The 22,038-nt window shown below is 45.4% G+C and overlaps 1 protein-coding gene across 4 annotated transcripts in view; it reads left to right on the top strand.

Annotated features, from left to right (window-relative positions):
• The window catches only part of ALS2CL (ALS2 C-terminal like), a 51,801-nt gene that overhangs the window by 12,524 nt on the left and 17,239 nt on the right, over nucleotides 1-22,038 (top strand). For 3 of the 4 annotated variants that reach the window (XM_075144373.1, XM_075144371.1, XM_075144372.1), the window contains exons 2-12: nucleotides 8,002-8,110; nucleotides 8,984-9,176; nucleotides 10,992-11,057; nucleotides 11,787-11,952; nucleotides 12,412-12,540; nucleotides 12,867-12,986; nucleotides 14,847-14,923; nucleotides 15,316-15,382; nucleotides 16,682-16,878; nucleotides 19,354-19,419; nucleotides 20,227-20,325. In XM_075144373.1, coding sequence (XP_075000474.1) covers nucleotides 8,005-8,110; nucleotides 8,984-9,176; nucleotides 10,992-11,057; nucleotides 11,787-11,952; nucleotides 12,412-12,540; nucleotides 12,867-12,986; nucleotides 14,847-14,923; nucleotides 15,316-15,382; nucleotides 16,682-16,878; nucleotides 19,354-19,419; nucleotides 20,227-20,325 — 1,286 coding nt within the window. In that variant the 5' untranslated portion in view covers nucleotides 8,002-8,004. Of the gene's footprint in view, nucleotides 1-7,441; nucleotides 7,592-8,001; nucleotides 8,111-8,983; nucleotides 9,177-10,991; nucleotides 11,058-11,786; nucleotides 11,953-12,411; nucleotides 12,541-12,866; nucleotides 12,987-14,846; nucleotides 14,924-15,315; nucleotides 15,383-16,681; nucleotides 16,879-19,353; nucleotides 19,420-20,226; nucleotides 20,326-22,038 lie in introns of those variants that run through there. The other variant, XM_075144370.1, reaches the window with a different exon arrangement.

The raw sequence follows: 22,038 nt of genomic DNA, 5'->3' as shown, positions 1-22,038 counted from the left end.
TTGGAGTTTCATCCAGTAATCCCAAGTCATTTTGTGTTGCGTATGAGTTGCTAGGTCAAAATAGTTATGCTTCTACATGCATAAGCTGCTTACAAGTGATAACGATAATGATAGTGGGAGCTACAAGGCCATGAGGGATTAAAACACTAAGTAAACATCATCTCACCTGTGGGCCTTATCGTACTTGCCTTGTTATTTGCAAAGGCTGAGTGATATCCTTAATTGCGGTGAGAGTGATCTTCTCTAGCCTTAGTTGTCAACAAGTAAAGGGTCTTATTTGAGCTGTTTAATTCTGTAGCTAGTGGAGAGAGACCACGTATGCCCAAAGGCTCATCTCACTTACGCTGGATTAAATTGAACTTCTCATGTGCCCCTTTGTTGGTTACAAAGGGAGTCTGGGGTGGGTAGTTCAGCCTTCAGACACCCAGAAAGGGCAGATGGGTTTTGTCCTTTTGAAGTCACCTAGAGGTTTATGGTTGTTTTTGTTGGGCTCAGGAGTGAACTTCCTAAGGAAGGGACATGACCTTCCAATTTGGATTTGGGGAAGGAAAAAAAAGCTGGGTCAGATAAGGTTTGTGTAAAGCTTTTGCATTCCCTGTTTTTTGCAAAAAAAAAAAGAGAAAAACACACTCCCCTCCCCCCCACATAACTTCCTGTTTTTCCTGTTTTTCTGTGTTGAAGAAGGAAGAAGAAAAAATCTGAAAAAAAAAAAAAAAAAAGAAAGAGGTTCTCCTTGGGCTGAAAAATTAATTATACAGCCTCAGCGCTTTCTGAAGAGAGTACTGAATGCTTGTTTGACCCTTCGTAAGCTCCTGGCCACACACTGCTATCCTAAATTTGCTGAGATTTTAACGTGGTCGATATTTTGACAACCTTGCATTGTCTCTTCTTTCAGTGCTTGAGGTCCTACCATGCAAGTGACCAACAAACAGTTTTATGACCGATGCATAAAATCAGCAATATCAAGCCAGGCCATCTCACCTCTCATAATGCAGAAGAACATGCCTGGAGAAGAACACCACAAAAACTGGGAAGGGTTGTAGTAATACTTCCTCCATATGTGCTTCTTGCCTCCTCAGGGACTTCCTGAGCTGGAGTTGATGCCTTTGTTTTTATTAGCTTTTAATTGATTTTTCCTCCATGGACTCGTCCAGCTGCTTTTGAATGCATATAGTATATATATTATACTATATGCATATATATATATGCTATATACTATAGTATAGTATTCTCATAGCAACGACAGACTCTTGTGGCAGTGAGTTCCATGGTTTAATTAGACGTGGTGAGGTCAAATGTCCTGCTGTTCCTTGTGAGTTGGCCCCATTGCTTGAGGGTAGAGGTGGTTGTGCTCTGCCCCAAATGTTTGCTGTGTGGCCTCGTCTGCATATGAACCTGAACCGACCGAAAGCCTGAGGGTCTTGTGTTCAGGGTGAGAGTTTTGATGGGTTTGTTCATTTTCTCATGTTTTTAAACTATGTGGTGCATTGTCCTACCTACGTTCATTGCTGTCCTGCTCAGCAATTTCCCCTGGTAAAGAAAATGTTGAACCAGATCTTGCCTAGTTCCTTCACATGGCTGGCATCAGCACACTCCCTGTATCCCACGCTAAAGCCTAATTCAAGTAACTGCTACCTCTGTTGTTCTCTTCCTCCTTTTTATGCCGCTAAGGGCTGTCTTGGGATTCAGGGGTTTATTGTCTTTCTGTCCTGTTTCTTTGCAATTACCTCTTAACTCGCACATTGTGTGTTTCTGTCTGCTTATGAGGTGGCTCCGGTAAGTTGAGCGCTAATTCATCCCGACTCATGACCATCTGAGGCTTGACAAGAGCAGAATCTGAATGGGAGAATTTGCTCCAGCATGTTGGTGTTGGTTAAACAAAGCCTGGAATTGTTTTTCCACATGACAGAATGGTCTTTGTGCCAGCCTGAATGCAGACTCAGCTGAAGCGTGATGTGGGATGTCGTTTGGAAACACAATTAGGATGCATGAGAATACTTGGCCCCTAGAGAAAAGCAGCAAAGGTTGGGACAGAAAGAGGAGCAATGTCTCGGCGTTGGCCACCAGAGTTTGCCCCAATGGCCTAAGTTGCTCCTGAGTTTATGGACTCTGAGCTGGCACTACTAATTGAATGAGGAGGTCCCACCCTGCTCGTGGGCATCTTTATGTGACGGTATATTAAATTATGCTGGGGAACGGATCCAGGTTAAAAAGTAATCTGGCAAAGAAGGCTAGGGTCCATGGTCCAAGTTCAAACACATCTTTCCTCTCTCCCCTCCACCCCTTAAGACCGACCCTTAATGCTAATCCATTTTTTCCCCAAAAAAAACCTTATTTTGGGTCATATTAATCATGATTATACAGATGTTGAACTGACCAAGGGGAGGAAACAGTTAGGTCTATGTTCATTCTGGTTTAAGGTCCCAAGATTTATCTTTTATGTCAGACACTGATCTGACATAAAGTGCTGATCTGTATTGACCCAGTCTAACAATAAACTTTTAATAAGTTTATCTGCTAATTTCTGAGGGAGAAACTCCCTAATGGCGGGTTTTATGCAGAACTATATATTATTCTGCCCTGTAATGTGCATTCTTTAGAGCTATACACTGCTTGGGGAAAGACACAATGCTCATGCAAAGGGTGACTGAGTGGTTAACAGCAGGGGAGGACTTGTGTGTCCTCCTGAGAATCTAGAAGACAGTCTGGCAAGAAGAGAGTTTTAGCTTTCAAATGTTTTAGACTGCATCTTGTTGCAGTAGAGAGGCATTTACTGGTCCAAGCTCTATATTCCATTCTTAGATGGTTTTAGTTGCTTTAGTTAGAAGCAACACCATTATCAGCATGAGAGAAAGTGGCCTAGAGAGTGAAAAGCAGTATCTGAGGAAGAGTGTCAGGTTTACCCTGGCAGAGAAGTATCTTTAGTACCTCTTGGCTTCAATTTGGAACACTTTTATTTACTTCTGAACTAGAGCTTGAATTAAAGCAGCTTTATCCCTGCCTCTGCAAAGACGGCACTTGACATGGGCTGTAGCAGGAAGGTACCTCTTCAGCTGCATGGCAGCAATAACTTGACTGCCTCTCAAAGGGCAGGGAAGGGAAAACTTGGCCTGTTTGAGGACTGTCTGGGACAGAGTGGACTGGCCTCATTTCTGAGGCAGTCGGTAGTAGAAAGATCATGAACTGCAAGGATGGATGAGGTTGGAAGGGCTGCAAAGGCACAAAGCCCTTTAGAATGGCTGATGCAGGGAAAGAGAAGAATTTGCTACAGCAAACATGGTTATGGCATTTACATCCCAGATGGTTTAGTATTAAAATGCTCTGAGCACTGCCTAAATCTGGTATTGGTCACAGCTGGTTTCTCCCATCTGAGAAGTGCTTTTGTTGACCGATAATCTTAACTTCAGCGCAGAGGGGGATTCACAAGAGGAAGATGGAAAATGAATAGTCCTTCTGTGGATGTCCAGTTTGTTCCTTAATGTACAGGAGCTGATAAGACTGTTTGACTAGATGTGTGTTTCCATGAGAAATTGTGTGTCACATCTGAAATCTATGGGGCTTTCCAGACATTTTCCTGGTGGAACAGCTGCCTCAGAGCTACAGACTCCGAAGTAGAAAGAGGTTCTAAGTCAGGTTCACCTGACAATGAGGCTCAGCATTTCACCAAAATGTCTCTTTGCTTGGTTTCCTATTTGTTCCACCCACCCTTCTGGCAATTTCCTGAAACTGGAACAAGTTATGGCTCCTCAAGACATGTATTTTCTTGCTGAAATGTGCATTTAACAGTTTTGGACAAACCCGACTGAGGAGGAATGTTCCTCCAGATGACGCAGGCTGCTCCCATCTGTTGGATGCTCAGCAATCGCTTAGGTTGGTATTAGTTGCTGCATCACCCTTTTTTCTGCTGTCATTGTCATGCTCAGTAGACAGGCCAAGAACATGATGAGCCACAGAGATCCGGTGACTCCTACAAAAGTTGTTTCTCAAGGTCTTTTTCCTGTTTCTACATGAATACTATTATGTGACCCTTCTCTAATTACAGACCTGTACGGCTTTCTTGTACCTTCATTTAAGGAGAATAAACAGCTATGTCTCATACTTTGGAAAACGTTCTCCTAGGGAGATGTCATCATTCCTCATGGGAGCCTGAAGCAGGCTGGTGGCTGTTTTGTTTTGCCAGTGGAAGCCTCCATCCTCAAAGGCCGTAGACTTTCTGATTTTGCACATAAAACCAGGCACTGTCCTGCTACGTGCAGCTAGTGGACCCTTCCTTGGAGGTGCACCTCCTTCAATTCTGGCCATCAGCAGTGCACCATCTTCAAAGGTCTTGACTCCCTACCGGCAGAACCATGCACGAAGAGCAGACTAAAACCTTGTGAACAGGCTTCAGAGTGGCTTTGCTCAAGCTTGCCTTGCCCTTCATGGAGCAAACACAGAATTAGAAAACCACTGAGTCACGTGAAAGCTGTGTCCAAGTTGGGGGAAGACAGCATGTGACAGCCCCAGGTTTCTGCTCGGTGTTCCCATCACCCAGCGGCACTGCAGTTTGCATTCAGTTTTTCACTTGTGTGAATGCACAACGTGACCTCCGCGTGCCCTTGGACAGTCCCGATTGTTTCTTTTGCCCTCTATGGCTGAGCCAGGTTGGTTTTGTTCACTGGGTGACGAACTTCAAATTTGCTTTGCCTGACTGGGCTAGAATAAGCGTGCAAATGCTGTTCTCACAGAACTGATGGGGAAAGCCTGGAAATGGTGGCTGAAACTCACGCTTACCTTATTGGGTGATGTGATGTGATGTGATGTGATGTGATGTGATGTGATGTGGCAACTTAGGTCTTTTTGTGGTGCCGGAAGAGCTGTTTTGAAAGCTGACTGGTGCTGTTTGCCCATTCAGCAAATGATCTCTGACTGTCACGTTCAGACTGAAAGTAGCCCGCAAATTTTCCCAGGCAGGGCGAGAACATGATTGCTAAAAAGAAGAAAACAACACCAAACCCAAAACAAAACACTGTGTTAAATCTGTATCAGGTTATAATGGAAAAGAGCATCCAAATGCTTCGGGGTTTTGCAGAGTTAGCTTGGGTGTCTGTACAGTGTTGCTACTGCAGGGTTTTCTCAACCACGTACTGCACCATGGGAATGTTTCGGGGTCATCCCCATAAGGTCTGAGCTCAGGTCTTCATGGGTAATAGACCTTCAATGAACCAGGATTGCAGACGGGCAGGAGGCAGAGTGTGGGACCAACTGATGGTTGGAAGGGGCAATGCTGCATCCAGATCAGTAGGTCCACCTTGGACATACATAGTTGTTCTTCCAGGTGACCATCACAGAAGTAACCAAATAACAGTTAGGCTGGGGCAGCGATGTCCGTGTGGTGTTGCGTGTGTGTTCGTCTGCCCTGAGGAGGCTCCTCAGCCTCCTGCCTCTGCTTGTGGACTATCATGGTCCTGTAGAGCAAAGCTGTGGGTATCTGCACCCTTAGTTTGAGTCATTCAGTTTACATTAAGCCATCTGTATGTAATGAATGGGTGGCTTCTCTGGTTGTTTTGATAGGAGGAGAGTTTGGGGAATACTTTCTAAGTTTGGCATCTAGCACCCATTCTTTTTGTTTTGCACAGATAAAACATTTTCCTGCAGAATTAAATAAGGACCAGGTGGAGAACAAGCCCCTCTCATAGCACAGCAATCTGAAATGATGGAATTGTCTTCCCTTCTTCTCCAAAAATAGACAAAATAGTCACGCTTAAAAAATATAAATAAACCCCACCAGACTGTTACTCAGCGAGCCTAATTCGACCCCACTGACTACCTGCTGTTCTGTTGAAGCATTTGAAAATGAAATGCTGTCACATATCCACCCTGATTTTACTCACTGATTAAGCAAGTTACTTATGCTTAGAAATTTCCAACAAGTTTGAGTGCTCTCTAGGACCTGTGAGAAACAACGTTATCTTTGTGTCTACAAGACTGGGGATTAAGTGGTGGCAAAAAATAAACATTTAGATCTGTCCTGTCCTCTTGGTGCTCTGGGGTGAGAGATGGCTGGCTGCTGTTTTGTTTTGCTTTTTTTCTGGCTCAGTTGCCCTCCCTGGGAGGGGCCAGGAGGAGTTTGGATTCCAGCTTTTTGATCTGTTTGCATGCCTAGAGCTTTCCTCTGGGATGAATCGCCAGTGTTCCTGCAAAAAATAGCCTTACGGTCATGCAGACCTTGATGTATGAAAACTTGCAAACAAATGAGATTATGGAATTTTTTAATGCTTCCCATTTTCTCAGACAAATGAAATTTAAGAGGAAGTGGTTACTAGGGAGAAAACATTGTCATTCATCTGTGCAGTCAGTTGTGGCTGGATCTGAACAACCACTTAAAACCAGGCCAGCTAACCATTCAAACTGCAAAGCGTCCCTTGTTCTATGACACCATTTCAGCCCAAGCTCCAGGATGACTTGGAAAGGGAGTTCCTAAGCAGAGTTTGGTGACTTTAGGGAGCTCAAACTCTTATTTAGCAAGGAATCTACCCACGTGTGAAGCTTAAAAATGAGATGTTCCCACCTAACTTAGTCACCCCACCCGGGTGACCTTTTTATAGTCCATGCTGAGATGCTCGAGGTATTTCTTCCCATGAAGTATAAAGGAGGGTTAGGCTTCTTTGTCTAACTTCCCGACATCTCAACATAAGGAGAATGAATTTCACCTATTGTTTGTAGCAATCAGGGTAGAGGTTCTGGATGTCTTAGAGTATGCCACCAGCAGATAGCCTGCGTTCAGCTCTTCCTGGAATCAGTGCAAAGACTCTAGTCACGTCTGCATTAGTAAATAAATTAGTCTAGCCCCATAGCCAAGTGGTTATTGCATAACCTATACATAGCTAATTTCTCCTTACCCCCCAAACCAGCATGACTATGTGCAAGCAACCCGTTTCAAAGGGTCCCTGGACCATACCTGAGAATTGTCTGGGAGAGGCTCACATCAAAACTGCCAAAGCCTCTGCCACCAATTTAGCAATGTAAATCTTTGCAGCATAATGCCATATCCTCGTTTGCTTACCGTTGTGAACGTAGCCTTTGAGCGTGCACTACAACCCGGCTAAGGATAAATGTGGACAGACCATATTCAGTCCCTTGAGTGAGTTTGCTGGTTTGCTTCACACAAAGTTAAAAGAATCTCGGAGCTTTGTATTTTTATCACCATGAGTAATATCAGCTGATTCTGCCCATAGTATCTTCACCACCCGGCCTTTTTCCAGGGCGGTCTCTTATGACATGCTATCAGCTGGCTGTGTTCGCTTCCTCTGATACATTTCTTTTGGGAGGTAAGGCTGGGAAGGAGGAAGCTACTGGAGCCTGCTCAAATGGGTTTGCTGCCTTTTTTTTTTAACTGCTGCCCACTTCCACTTTAGGCAAGCTTTCCTGGTTGATGCAGCAGTTGTGACATATAACCAGCAGCGCAGTGTCCTGCTCAGAAAGGAGTAACACCAGACCTCTGTTCCTCTGGAGGGTTGGATGTTTGGGCATGGCTGGTGCAGCTCTGCAGCTCCGTACAATAGCTTTTAATGCCAAAAGGTGCAGACTGAGGCACCCGGGCAGAAAACTGGTGAGAGATATGGGAAGAGATGTTCTGCTTCATCCTTTGCTGCCTTGTACTTCAGAGATTTTCTTCTGGGAAAACGAATTTGGCACTAAGCAGGATTAACACATATCAAAAAGTTTAGGGCTTTTCCAGTCATGTAGAAGAGGCTTTGTGGCCCACCTGAGAAGATCTTCTATTGAGGCATCAGGAAAATGGGCTGTAGCCTCAGTGGTCTTCTGAGACAGCAGCTTATGTTGAGCTATTGGGTTTCCATTTCCTCTTCTAACATTTTCAAATGCTTTTTGGGGACGGCAATTACACCTGTGTGTGCTGTCAGGAGCCGGAAAGGCTGATGGTTTGCAATGAGCACCGAAGCCTTGGTAGATGGATACTCTTGCAAGGAAGTTTATGTGTGCCTTCTGTGTTGTGTTCAGGACATGTGCACGGCTGAAGCAACTGCATCTCTGCTCCAAGTGGAAGAAACCTTCTCATCATGCCTGGCACGGATAGATGTCCTCATCCTCAAGCCTCTGCTCCAGGCAGGTAGGTCAGAGCAGACTACTATTTTGTCACTAGTTCTAGCCTTGAGTCACTGGCATACCTATGAAGAGAATTATAATTGAAAATCCATGGCTGAGGACTTTGCTGGGGGCTGGTTTGGTGGAGTAAGTGGTATATAGAGTTGTTTCATTTAAGATAGTAAGCTCTTAAAGATGCCTATGGCCTTTCATTCAAGTCTAGGACTGTGGTGCCTGTTGTTTTTAGAGGTTAATCCAGATTCTAACCAGTACACCTGCTCCGAGGCTTGTTTCCAGCATGGTGCATGGAAATCCAAAATGCATCTCACGTATACATGACCCCTAAACTGTGCCCATTCTGCCTCTCTGCTCTCTGTCCATGGTCATGCCCGTCTTTGAAGGTAAAACTTGTGGGTGCAGGTTCTGAGCTGGCAGTATATCAGAGCAGCTCCACTGAAATAACAAATCCATATAAATATTCACAAGCCCGTCTGGCCAAAAGTGGTGCGACTGGATTAGATCCGTAGGTGATTCCCTCTCATGTCACCACCTCTTTGGTCTAGCCTCCAAGAAGATCGGGAACAGCCCTTTGAGCCAGGGGCAGAAAATTTTCCGCCGGTGCTCGCGTCTCAGCCGGGGCTGAGCCTCGCGGGCTGCCCTGGCCACATGTCCACAAGAACGGGAAGGACAAAGCCTTAGCATGGAAAGCCCATGCAATTATTCACAGGGACCTAATTAATCACTATCTCCTTTCTCCCTGCCATTGTTTTCCTACAAGAATATATGTGCTTTACACTGAAAAATTGGGCTGAGTATTAAATATAGGCAATGTTTTCCACAAGATTTCTTGGAGTCAAGGCTTTCTGATAGCCTTTTTTCCCCCATTTTTTCCTCAAAGAGCCTAGTGACCAGAAGGGAAAGGAGAACTTTAAGCTCTTCCTGCTCCTGAATGACCGATTTCAAGCTCTCTGGAACCTCACAGAAGAAAATTACCGGATACTGAAACAAAAATGCAGCACCTCTGAGTCATTCTGCATCCAGGACATTTACCCTGTCTGGAAAGGAGACCTATTTCTAAGCCTCTACATCCAGTAAGTACAGAAGCATTTTGGAGTAGCGTAAGGGACCAAATTTATCAACTAACTGATAGGTTGGTGCGATTAATTTATGCATTTAATTTGTTCAGTCCTGTCCGCTAGTATTCAGTCATTAGGTCAGGGAACTGATTGCATTCAGTGCTCATGACAAGTGCTACAGAATATAGCGCCTGTGGAGACAGAATAATAAGTAGCCTTTTTTGTAGCTGTGAGTATGCTTGTAAGAGGCAAAATTTTTTTCTTGCAAGTATAGTTTTTTTAATGCATCTTAAAAATGGGAAGGGGGGGTAGAATTTGTGCCTGGGTAATTTATGAGAGCGAAGCTTGAGCTGTCATCAGGAACAGAAAGGTATGCACAAGCAGGTTTAAAGGACTCATAGGGATGAGGAGAGGAAAATGTCACCAGACACAGTTCATATTACGTGTTTCTGCCACATTTTTATGCTTTTGGCAAGGGATATGATAGCAAGTGATGGATGTAGCGTGCTGTGAAAAACATACTGCCCCATTGCTGTTTCTATAATTAATTACATCTGCTCCCCATCTGTCTGCAACGCAAAATAAAATGTTTACCAAAAGCACTGTAGCGTGTGTTGGTGTCCTAGCATGAAAAATGGTTTATAGACATCTAAGATGACATAAAGATCAGACGGTGTTCAATCCTTCATTCATCACATTGGCCATAAATGTGGCCAAGCCTTTGCCAGATGGGCTTGTACCGTCTGTGCAGTTTGGCACCCACACGGGAACGAGAGATGGGCACACTGGCTCCTGGACATTGCTGTTCATCTAGTCTTGGTTTTGGTGGTTTTTATGACTGTGGAGAGAGGAGGAAGGAAGGACTACTTTCTGTTTTGTTTTTACTTGGACAGCATCATTTTAGAAAGTGGTGCACAACAAACTTCGCCTTTATGTGAATGGAGTTCGGAGCAGTGTGAGTTGTTCTTTTGGGAACTGATTCAGTGAATTAAAATTGGTTTGCTTTAAAAAAGCATATAAAAGATGAAAACTTGTGCTGAGGTTTCAGATGACACAAAAGAGAAGTTTATCTTAAGATCTGATTTCCCCTCATTGTGAAATTAAAACCTGTTTTTGTTGGGCATCATGCAAAAAAAAAGAGCTGGTTCCTACCAACCTCTGCTGACTCACCCTGTGCAGTCCTGATCCTACAACGTCTCATGCTTATTGGAGTGACACAGGAGGAAGCAAAGTCCCTGTTCAGGGGTCTGAAAATCAGCAGTAAACACATGTCCCAGAAAGATGTAATAAATGATAATTAGTCTGGACATTATACATGACTTATCTGAAAACACTACTGGAAGAAAGCGTGGTATTTGCTGACAAAATATGGCTCGATCTCCCTCTAGTGTGAGATGAGATACATTGGCGTGGGCCACCTTGACTTGCATTTACCACCAGTAATACAGACCTGATACTTTTACTTCAACCAGCAAAAATTCATACATCCGAAGCTGATATTTTAAGCTCAGCCTTTGTAGATTTGCTTTCCAGGACAGTCGCACAAGTTTAGTTCTGCTTATGCTAAATGCCAGGATGATTTAAACTTCCTGTAACGATGCTAGTGCAACAGTCAACGAGGCAGTTAAACCCAGGAGCTAGCGGAGGGGACAAAAGGGGAGTGAGCCAAGGTGAGAGGTAGCTACGTCTCTCTCTGCCTCCCTTGGAAAGGTGGACCTGACACGAAATTTTTAAATGAGCTTCTTCATTCTATCGCTTAAATCTTGTAGCTAATGTGCATCTCTAACTCAGCTCGTGCTTGTGTGTGTTTGGTTTTTTTCTTGCCAACAGGTATTTCGTCACTTTTGCGAACTACATTGTAGTCCACGGCTTCGAACATGCCACAAAGAGCAAAAGGTTAGTGGGCTGAAAAATGCTTGCTGAAGGGGCTGATAGGAACATAGTGATATTGTATGGGTTAAGACACTAAACCCGAGTGAGCAGCACCTCGCACCTCGCAGTGATCTCCACTTCACGGTCCAGTTGCCTCTCCTCTGAACCGGCCGTACTGGCTGCTCCTGCCATCTTCTGAGACCACAGCAGCAGCTGCTGGAAGGTTTCCTCTAACGACGAAAGCCATGCACAACTCCTTTTGTAGGAGAGGAAGCCTGTAAATTTGGAATTTGGGGGTTCAGGTGAGGGGTGGGACCTGAGAAGGGACAATGTGGGAATCTGGCAGGAAATTTCCACTGCTCGTCCCAGATGTTGTCAGAGTCTCATGGAAATAGCAAATGCAAACATGAGCGCTGGACACGAGCAGATTCACAGCCACTTTGTCTGAGTCACCTTCTTGGTGTGCAAACCATCATGACAGTCACGCTATATTCTGGATATCTGTGGGTGTGGTTCCTACTTGCAAAGACCGCTGAGCCAGAGGCGGGATGGATGGAGCTCTTGTTTGCCTCACTGCCTTATTTCTGTGTGTTCGGTGTGTAAATATATTTGCACTATGTTATCTCCTGTTTTTTCATGTCTTTCTATACCCTCTCTGGGATTGAGGTAGCATATGAAGCTTGGAAGGTAGAAGAGTGGCAATTTGCAGAAAAACTAATTAATGAACCTTTGTCTTAATTCACCATCTTGCAGTGAAGCCTGGAAGCACCATAAGACAGTGCTGAAACAATTTCTCACAGACTTCACTTCTGAGACCTCCACGTCCCTGGCCTTATACACTGTTCTTCACAAACCTATCCGGGATCACATCGAGCAATATATACTGCTCCTTACCAAGCTGAATGAGGTTCTCAAAGAGGTAGGAAGCTTTATGTGATGTTACTTGACTGGCTTATGCTAAAGTCTTACGCAGGAGCTTGTGGGGCTTTGTGGTGGTGTCATTGAATCCAAAGTCAGCTGGAAGTAAATGATTTCTAGTGGACAGCTGGGGTGGTAGTAAGGAGCACCAGTGGAGTGCAGCCCACCTGAAGGTCTCGAAGCAACCAACAGTGGCCACTCCAGCATAGTGCAAGCTATTCATCATATAGAGGAGCTGCAAAGGGTCAAGTAACTCTTGCCTAAGGTTGCACACTTCTGCTGGTGGCAGAACCAATGCTAGATTTGGGAGGCTTTCCTTGGAAATGGGGTTGGAGGGTTAACTCTCATTAGCACTTTGGATTCAGAACTGCTGAGGCTTTTCTGCAGCTGTGGCCTAGAGAGTGGATGTCCTGCACAGCCGTGCCTAAAGCATTGTTGAAGCCCTTCATTCTTTTATCAGGGCTCTGAAAAGGACGTGGTTACCAGTGCCATCAAGGAATATGTGAAGCTGGAGTCCTTCATCAGCCAAGTCCTGGATGAAGCTTGTTTTACCAAGTCCTTATGGAAATCCTTGGGCTACAAATTCACAGTGAGTCATGGATGTAGAAAGTGGCTTGATGGGGAGCTTTTTTGAAGGTCTTGCACTTCTGCTAACACATGGAGAAAATTTAATACAGATCAAGCATTTGAGGCTTGGTTTGGAAGCCAACAGAGCAGGATAGGGTGGAAGCCTTGGAAAAACGTATGGACTCTGGGTGCTTTAGAAGTTGAGCCCTGTGTCCAGTTCTGCTGTCACTGTCAGCTTGTGCCACGAGTCAGATAGTCTCTGCAGGAACTGTTGGTTTGAGTTGTATGTCCTCTCCCAAATCCTGATGTTTCCTGATGCTTTTGATCCACCATCTTGTCCCTCTGCAGGACATGCTCTGTGTACCTGAAAGGAGGCTGCTGGAAGATAGCAAAAATCTTCCCATTTCTGCCAGCACGAATCGATCAGACCGGATCTTGCTCTTCGATGATGTCCTTGTGCTAATTCAGGTGAGTCTTCAATCTTTCAGAGGGATTGGAAGGGCAGCGCAGATAAATGACAGTAAAATTCAGGTTCCTTTGATGTTGAAAATGCAGCAGAGCTTGGCTGTTGGCAAAACCTTGTCTCAGATCCCAGCACCCGTGGTTTGCACTGGAGAATAAAAGAAAGCCTAACGAAGAAGGAATAGAGGAGCATCCACATAACTTTTTCCCCAGTAAATATGTACTATCCAATCACCACAGGCACCTTTCTAGCAACCCAAGCCCATGCCTGCATATGAATCTCTTGATTTCTGTCCTTGCTTATTCAAAGGGGGCCTGATGGGTCAAAGGTATTATACTGTAAACACTCATGCATAGCACTAAATATGATCTTTCATGGTTGACTCTGCTAGGGGCATGGGAGCAGAAGTTGCAGGTGTTCTTGGGGCTATTTCAGGTATTTAGGGCCTGGGTGTGGGGCAGACAGGGAGTGTCTGCAGCCATGGATAGCTAGATGAATAATATGTGTTCAAAGCTGTTCTGCAGCATGTTAACGAAGTCCAGCTTGGCTTGCTCTGACTGACAGCTCCTGCAATCTAGCACGGCTCTTTTCAGGTGCACCTCTCTCTGCTTCCTCTTTAGTCGTATGCCAGCCCCTCAGGTGTCCAAACACGACTGCCTCGTCAGCTGATAGATCTTACGGCTCTTCCAAACATGAGCCTTTATGGTAATGCTGGGCAGTCCTACGCAGCTTGCAGGGTCTAGGCCTGAGGAAATAGGGTGGTGATTATCTCATCCAACTTTACATTGTAGATTTCTTAGCACCGTAGTGATCTCGCTGTGAGCAAGTGCCCCCGGGCTCCCTTTACAGTCAGGGGAGAGAAACATGCACTGTCTGGGTGTGGTTCATCTGACCTATTTTAGATGCCAAAATTAGGATGAGTTGAATCATGTCCTCCACTCCATTGACTAGGACGAGAGCACAGGGTAGCCAGCTCACATGGCGCTATCTACATTGTAGACATCTGTGTTCAGCCAACGGTTCCCACCCACTATGTCTCATTTGCTGCTATGACTGTTATTGAGGCTTGTTGGACACGATGATCTTAGAGGTCTTTTCCAACCTGTATGATTCTATGATTCTATGATATAACTGGACTGGGATTGAACTGGTTAGCTTGGGCTGCTGGCAGGGAACTGCCGATGAGGGCTCTGGTGCTGGGAATCTGAACCTCCCTCCCTTCCCTGTTCCCCTCAAATCTGGTAGATAGATCGGTGATTAACTCGTGGTGGACTGCATAGTGCTAGTACCTAACCTTGGTTAGCTACACCCTTACAGATAGCAGCTCTGTAGTGTGGGCACCTGGACTTTAGACAGGGAAAGGAGATGTGATATTAAATGCAGCCTTTACTTAATATTTCAACCATTTTCGTTTCTTCTGTTTGGTGCGCTATTGATCAAAATAGTGACTCCTTAAACGTTGTACTTGTGGGCCACTCTTGGCTGTGCCAGCTGGAGTCCAAATCCTAGAGAGATCATAAGCAAAACTAGGGCATACTCGATGCCAGGGATGATTTGGGAGTGTTGTCATGTGATAGGGAAGAAACTCTTGTGGAGGTAAGTGCCGTCTAAGAAGGTCTGTTACTGTTAGTTGTAGCCATGGCATTACGGAACACCATTTGTAAGTGGTAAACTAAGAACTTCCTTCCCCTACATTTCTTCAGTCCCTGAGGTCTGTCATCGTAGTGTGGGATAGATGTGTGGACCACAAAAGAGGGAATTTACAGTGCTGCCAGTCCTGCTCTGCTGTTCAATGGAGTGACAGAGCGGGGGCAAAGTGTGATGTTTACATCAATAACAGGAACATCTTGTCCCTTTTGTTCCAGGGAAACAGCTTTCAGAGTTTTGATCTGAAGCTTGTCTGGGTAGATGAAAACTGCAGGGAGAAATCAGCTCCAGGACTGTAAGTGAAAAATTTCCACTTGGAGGGGAAAATAAAAGTGTTCAACTTGATTGTGAAACGGAGACAACGATTTAAATCTTTGTCTCATCTCCTTTCCACCCGGTGGCATTGGTTCTGGGCTACGGGTAATTGCAACACCTCTTGGATGGGATCACAGCAGCTTGGACTTGCATTGCTTGCGTTTGCTGACATCTTGAAATCAATCAGTAATAGAATGGTTTTGGCTGCAGACTTAGAGAACAAAGATGAGTTGACAGTTGAGTACTTCTTCAGAAGGAAAAACTGACTGCAAAAGCACCGTTATCTTCTGAAGAGGAATGGGAAGAACGGGAACTGCTGTTTCACTGAGAAATGTGTTTTTTGTAGTCTCTGTAATGTCTTCTGCTTCACAGGTATGGACTCCGCATTATAACCCCAGAAGAAACGTTCTTTCTCTCTGCCAAAGACCCACAGATGAAGGTTAGCAGTGGGCAGGGTGTTTCTGTTCCACCTGAAATACCATGTACTGAGCCTTGAAACAGAGGAATGGCATAGAGGGGACGGCAGCTCTGTAATGGCGGCAAAACATTGACTACAGAGTAGAAGTTGAAATCTCATTAAGCACCAGGATTTTACCTTTCTAATCAGAATATAAACGAGTGGGATCTGCACCTGCTTAAATAATGCAGGGGAGGCATTTCCTCTGCGATTTTTGCCACTTTTTTATTAATTAAAACAAAATAACAAGCAGTGTGGCGCTTTTTTTTTTTTTTAACTCTGTGGAGCCAATACTTGATTGATGGCCAGAGGTAGCTTAGACACTTGATGGTAGATGAAATCAGAAATAGTGTGGCCAGCAGGACTAGGGAAGTGATCGTGCCCCTTTGGTGGGAGGGCACTGGTGAGGCCGCACCTTGAATACTGTGTTCAGTTTTGGGCCCCTCATGACAAGAAGGACATTGAGGTGCTGGAGCGTGTCCAGAGAAGGGCAATGAAGCTGGTGAAGGGTCTGGAGCACAAGTCCGATGAGGAGCGGCTGAGGGAACTGGGGGTGTTTAGTCTGGAGAAGAGGAGGCTGAGGGGAGACCTCATCGCGCTCTACAACTACCTGAAAGGAGGTTGTAATGAGGTGGGGGCCGGTCTCTTCTCTCAAGTAACAAGCGATAGGACAAGAGGAAATGGCCTCAAGTTGTGCCAAGGGAGGTTTAGATTGGACATAAGGAAAAATTTCTTTACTGAAAGAGTGGTCAGGCCTTGGAACAGGCTGCCCAGGGAAGTGGTGGAGTCACCATCCCTGGAAGTATTTAAAAGACGTGTAGATGTCGTGCTTAGGGACATGGTTTAGTGGGCATGGTGGTGTTGGGTTGACAGTTGGACTGGATGATCTTAGAGGTCTTTTCCAACCTTAATGATTCTATGATTCTATGAAAAATATCCAGGTGCTGGAAGTGGTCTGCCCCAGGCAGTAACGTATGCTGCAGAGCTCAGTACAGTCCTATTAGCATTGTCCTGTGCCAAGGCCAATTAGTGGTGGTGAGAGTCAGGCCTAAATGACATGGAAGTGTTGTGCATTGGTGCAGTATCCAACTTGCAGGACCCAAGATAACACCTCCTGTTGATGCTCTAGATGGGCCATAACTCACCAGCCCAGCCAGTTGAATGGCACAGAATTGATGGGAACCCAATAGCTTCTTGCTGCTTCTCCTGAAGTATCTCTTGTTGGGAGCTGTTTTGCTTTCTTCACTTGTTAGTCCAGGACTCCTCTTCCTCTGCCCCCAGGCTGTTTGGCAGTGGAAGCTGAACCAGGCTGTCCGCCAGGCACTGAACGGGAAGCGAGATTTCCCATTGTGGGGCAAGAGTGGTGAAGGCACCGAGCCCCCGTCCTGCCGCTTCTTCACGTACGTCTTCAGGCTGGAGGGCAAGTTCAAGAGCGCATCCTACGAGGGCGAGTGGCACTGGGGAAAGCCGCATGGCAAGTAAGGAGACTTTTTTGCCCCTTTCCTAAGCAAGAAGATGCAAGGATAGCCCTGCTGTCTTTATATAGCACTGCCTGGATCCAGTGGATGCACAGGTGGAGGTTTAGATGCCACAGGGTAGCTGTGGACATGGGGTGATCCATCCCATGCTGAGGGCCAGGACCACAGACTCTGGGCTGGTGATCTCCCAGGGTGTGCCAGCCTCTCTGGTTCCTGCCTCACACTGTCTCCAGAGGGAAATCCGGTATTGAGGACAGGTTCGGGGGCAGTTGGGACACATTTGCTTGCTTTCAGGGCTTGGTCAAAGCATGAGTCATGCCACTGTTGTATTGTAGATGTCTCGTTAGTGATACTGGTTTATGCAGTAAATTGTAGAGGCTGCCCCTAATAATGTGGTGATGATCACATTGAAGGTGCTGCATTGGCTTATGCCTGTAATTAGGACTGAGACTTGAGCTAATGTTTATTTTCAAGATGTCAGCCTAAGGCATATAATCTTACCCTCATGATGACAAAAAAAAAACAACAAAAAGCCTTTGCTTGCAAGTGAAGGAAAAGTTTTATCCTGTGCTATCAAAGTATATTTTAATATCCAAACTATTATCAAAGGAATTAAAAAAAAAAAAAAAGAGAAGTCAATAAATACAAAAAATGCTCAAATGCGTTTCTTGGGAACATGAGAACTGTTCACTAAATCCAACTGAAGTTTAAGAGTGAGCTCTGCCAAAAGGGAGTGGTCTATAAATCAAAGGGTAAATGGTTCCAACCAAAATCTCTTTGACATAGGATAGGGCACAGTCTCTGTTTTTGTGAAGAAACATGAAATATGACCAATGTCCTCAGACACCAAAACAGGCTGATTTGGAAGTTTTATACAGTTTGTTTACAGTTGCTATTGAAGCAAAAAGGATGTAGAGACTTCATTTGAAAGAACCTTAAAATAATCTGAATTTCCAAAATCAAAAGCTTAATCCTGAATCTTCTGTGGAAGAGATTGAGCCTTGCCTCATAATAGCATTAAATAGGTGTTTGGAGTAGAGCTATGCCTGAGGCAGTCCTTTACCTCATCCCCACCTTCCCCAGCACTGCTCTCCTAACAGAGATCTGAAAACCACTGTGTGCAGACACAGAGGGACAAGCACCTCTCCTCGCTCTTTGTCTCCTCCTGTCTTAGGGATGGAGAAATGAGATGAATAAATAACTCTGCTGCTCCAGATTAAGTGACTTGATTGAGGCATCCCAGGAAATTTGTGGCAGAAATAAGTGACTTCAGGTGCTTTTAATTCCTGGGCTTTTAATTGCTTAATTACTAAGCTGTCCTTCCTAACCCTGAAATTGCTCTTCTATGGGAATTGTTAATACAAGGTTACAGAGTAGCAAAGCTGGCCTTGATGGCTTGTCCACCTCCGAGTAAGATGCTGGCATGGCAAAGCACATGAGCAGAAAGCTGTAGCAGCGTGAATCAGGGCTCTTCAGCAAAAAAAAATCTGCGTTCTTCACTGTTCTGTCCCAGTACTCCTGATAATCTGGTGTGGATGAAGGAGAGACTCCCACTGAGAAGCAGCTTAAACCATTCCCATGGTTTAAACCATTCCCACAGGCATTCTCTGTGGTTTGCTCTCCTTTGCTAGCATTCATACTAGCAAAGCAAAAGGATATGTATTTTAAACCCACTTAAAATTAATCTGACCACTTCCCTGTGAACACCAGAAGAAGAGCCTGTCTCATGTAGGTGTTTAAAGCAACAACCTTGGTGAAAGTCAAACAAATGCGTCATGGTTTTGGTTTTGCACCTTCTTCTATTGTCTTTGGTTGGGGAATGTGTAGGGAGCTGGCTGTGTCTGGGATGATGCAAGAGTCAAAACAGTGAGTGGGTGTGGGTGGAGTGGGAGATGGGGAGGAAGGGAAATGCATTCACAACTGGGCATGGCCGTGCAATACTTTGACCATCGCGTTGACCGTTCCAGTCTTGTTGTTGCATTGTTAACTCGTGTAATCATCTCTACAACCCCCACACAAAACAGAGGGAAAGATATGACCCCTCTAGGCCAGTACTTGTCTCTTGTTTTCATAGTGCCTGGCACAATGAAGTTCTGGACCGTGGTGTCATTATGTTGTCTACAGGGATGTGCCATGCTGGAGCTTCAGCTGGCTTAATCACATGCTGCACTGCAATTACACAAGGATCATGTGCAAGGTCCTAAATGGATGACCCAGCAACTCTACAAAATGCTTTTGAGATTAGCGAACTTGGAAGACGTTTCTTCCCACTCATTCCAGGACATGAAAACATTATGGCATTAAATCCTTACAGTGCAAGCCAAGGTCCCAGAGGTGCCTGGAGAACTTCTGTATCTCTGTTCCCTGAGGAAATGTTTTGATGTTAGCCATTTCTAGTTGTGCCTTGATACCTTCTGCTGCAGCTGTGAATGCTGCTGGTGATCTCCCTTGTATAATGCTTGCTTCAAATTGCAGGGGGACACTGAAGTGGCGTGACGGACGCAACCATGTTGGAGATTTCAAAGAGGGCTTGGAGCATGGGTAAGCCTTAAAAAATAGGGCATTTTCTTGCTTTCAAAATAAGCTAAGAAATGGTACCTCCCAGAGGTACAGGGACACTGGTGTCTTGTTAGGGGGACTTTATTCACCATTACAACCCAATTCAGCTGACCTTTTTTAGACACCTGGCTCAAGCTTGAGTGGGGTGTAACCTGGAGTGTGTGCAGATGACCTGTTCAGATGCAAACATCTCTGTTCAGCTGGATGAATCTGACCCCTGATCTCTAAATCTAGGTGAATTTATTCATATGAAATACCTTGAAAAAGTTATTTTTAGATATCTTTAAAAACTCTCTTAAATTAGGAGTTTTCAGGGGAAAGAAACCATACTATGAAGTTCAAACATTATTGTTCTAAAACTTTTTGAAAGTAAGACTTCTAGATTTCTCATTTCTGCATGAGTTCCAGAATAGGTTAGATTTTTAAAGGGAAAAAATGTCTTAAATACTTTGCGTTGGGATTAAGAAAACTTTTTGTTTGGACCAAAGTGATTGCTTTGGTAGTCTACCTCAGCCCCTAAACTGGGGAAGGAATAGAGAGGGGAAAAAACCAACAACATTGAAAGTAGCTCTGTAGAAGAAGCAATAAGAAACTGTGACTGCAGCTCACAAGGAGATGGGGTCTTCCTTGGATCAAGTCCGTCGACACCTAGAAGTAGTGTCAGAGGTAGAGGTGATCCCAACCATGTAAATCAGTTTGGGAATCTGGAAGGTCCTTAGTTTTTAAACTTCATCCAGTACAATGAAGTTTCGTTTTCCCATGCTGACCTCTGCCATATGCACCCTATAGGTTTGGAATATGTCTTGTCCCACGCCGATCTGAAGACCGGTACGACTGCTATAAGTGCCACTGGTATGCAGGCAAGATGAGAGGCTATGGAATCTGTGAGTAAGTAAAACCCAAAGACGGACTCTGGGGGGAAAAAGGGGACTCCATGTGTTTAAAGGGTGAAATGTTCCCACCTCACTGTGGAAGCCTCAGTCGCAGTGTAAAACCCAGAATAATTCAGGTGCCAGAAGCTTTTGCTTTGGAGATGGGCAGTATGGCTTCTTCACAAGCCCTGAGTCTCCTGAGCATTAGAATAGCAAGAGCTTCTCTGCAAGCTATGGCCGTTGTAACTACCTGACGTAGCATTCTCTGTGCCCTATAGGTGAGGATATAATTTTGCATTCTTGCTTGTGGTTGCAGAGCAGAGAGGTCATGGTGTGCCATCAGCCCTGGACAGACTTGACGGAGCACACAGCGCTCTGTCTCCCCTGGCCATGCTAACTGGACTAAATCTTGTGGAGAGTAGTTCCTTAATGGTGGAAGGGATTGTTGGTCGGGGGGCCATAACTGTTATCCTGAACTGCTGAAGTGGGCTGGTTCCCCTAGTTGGCTTTTTTTGCTCACTTGAATTCTGAGCTTAAACCTAGAGCTTAACTTAAGAAATGGAGCCCGAGGTTTTCTTTTTTACTCATCAAAATGCTTCTAGAAACAGTCATTTGCACACCCGCGTCTCAAAGCGCTGCTGGGAATTTGGATGGAGCCCAGTCTGTAAGCACTTTATTGTGGGCACATGGTGGTGTCCCTGCCTTACCCACCGTCTACCTTCCATGAAGGCCAGAAATGGCAGCGGAGGCCTGCTCGACAGGTTGTGGGTATAAACTGGTTTCATTTGCAGCCTACGGGGTTCAGTGGACAGGGCCAGCTTGCTTTGTTTATGTGGCAACAGCGTCCTCGTCTTTGCTTAGGTCACACGTGGCTTGTAGCCAAATGGGTTGGCCAATGTGAAGACTGGACTGCCCGTTGTTACTGCACATGCTTACCCCTGCTTTCACTGAGCCAACGGTGGCAGAGGAAAGCACACAGCCCAGTTTTCCAGCTGTTTACTATGGGATAGGCCATCTTCCTTCTCACAGCCTGCTTGTTGTGCTCCTTATTTATGAATCAAACTCAAGAGTACAGGACATGCAGGAATCTCCAGGGAACTTGGAGCCAACTGAGCAGTGCTGTGCTAGTGTCTCTGATGTCAAATGTGAGAGCATGTTGATAATTATAGATGATAGCTCTGCTTGGCGTAAGTGCTTTCTCTGTTGTAGCAGTGAAGATGACATGGACAGAGCTAAGGGTATCTCTTCTCAGGGGGATGAGCCCAGGAGAAGGGGTGGTTGGCAACCATAGAAGGGTGACGGCAGATCTGGCTTCCTGCTTGATCTGATCTACTCCCACTCTGGATTAACCAGTGGTCACTGTGACCTGGCTGGTGAGAGGTCAAGGACTAAGTGGCCTCTCCCAGGACAATTGCAAGCCTAAGTGTCATGTCCTTAGATAATCTTGAAAGCTAACTGTGGAGTAACTGGCTTGGGTGAAGTGTGGCCAGCAGGTCGAGGGAGATGATTCTGCCCCTCTGCTCTGGTGAGACCCCCCCTGCAGTGCTGCGTCCAGCTCGGGGGTCCTCAGCACAGGGAAGACATGGACCTGTTGGAGCGGGTCCAGAGGAGGCCACGAAAATGATCAGGGGGATGGAACACCTCTGCTGTGAGGACAGGCTGAGAGAGTTGGGGTTGTTCAGCCTGGAGAAGAGAAGGCTCCGGGGAGACCTTGTTGCAGCCTTTCAGT

Source organism: Calonectris borealis, chromosome 2 (assembly GCF_964195595.1).
Source record: "Calonectris borealis chromosome 2, bCalBor7.hap1.2, whole genome shotgun sequence".
Taxonomy (NCBI): Eukaryota; Metazoa; Chordata; class Aves; order Procellariiformes; family Procellariidae; genus Calonectris; species Calonectris borealis.
The sequence above is the reverse complement of the archived record's forward strand: the minus strand, read 5'-3'. Positions and strand labels throughout refer to the sequence as shown.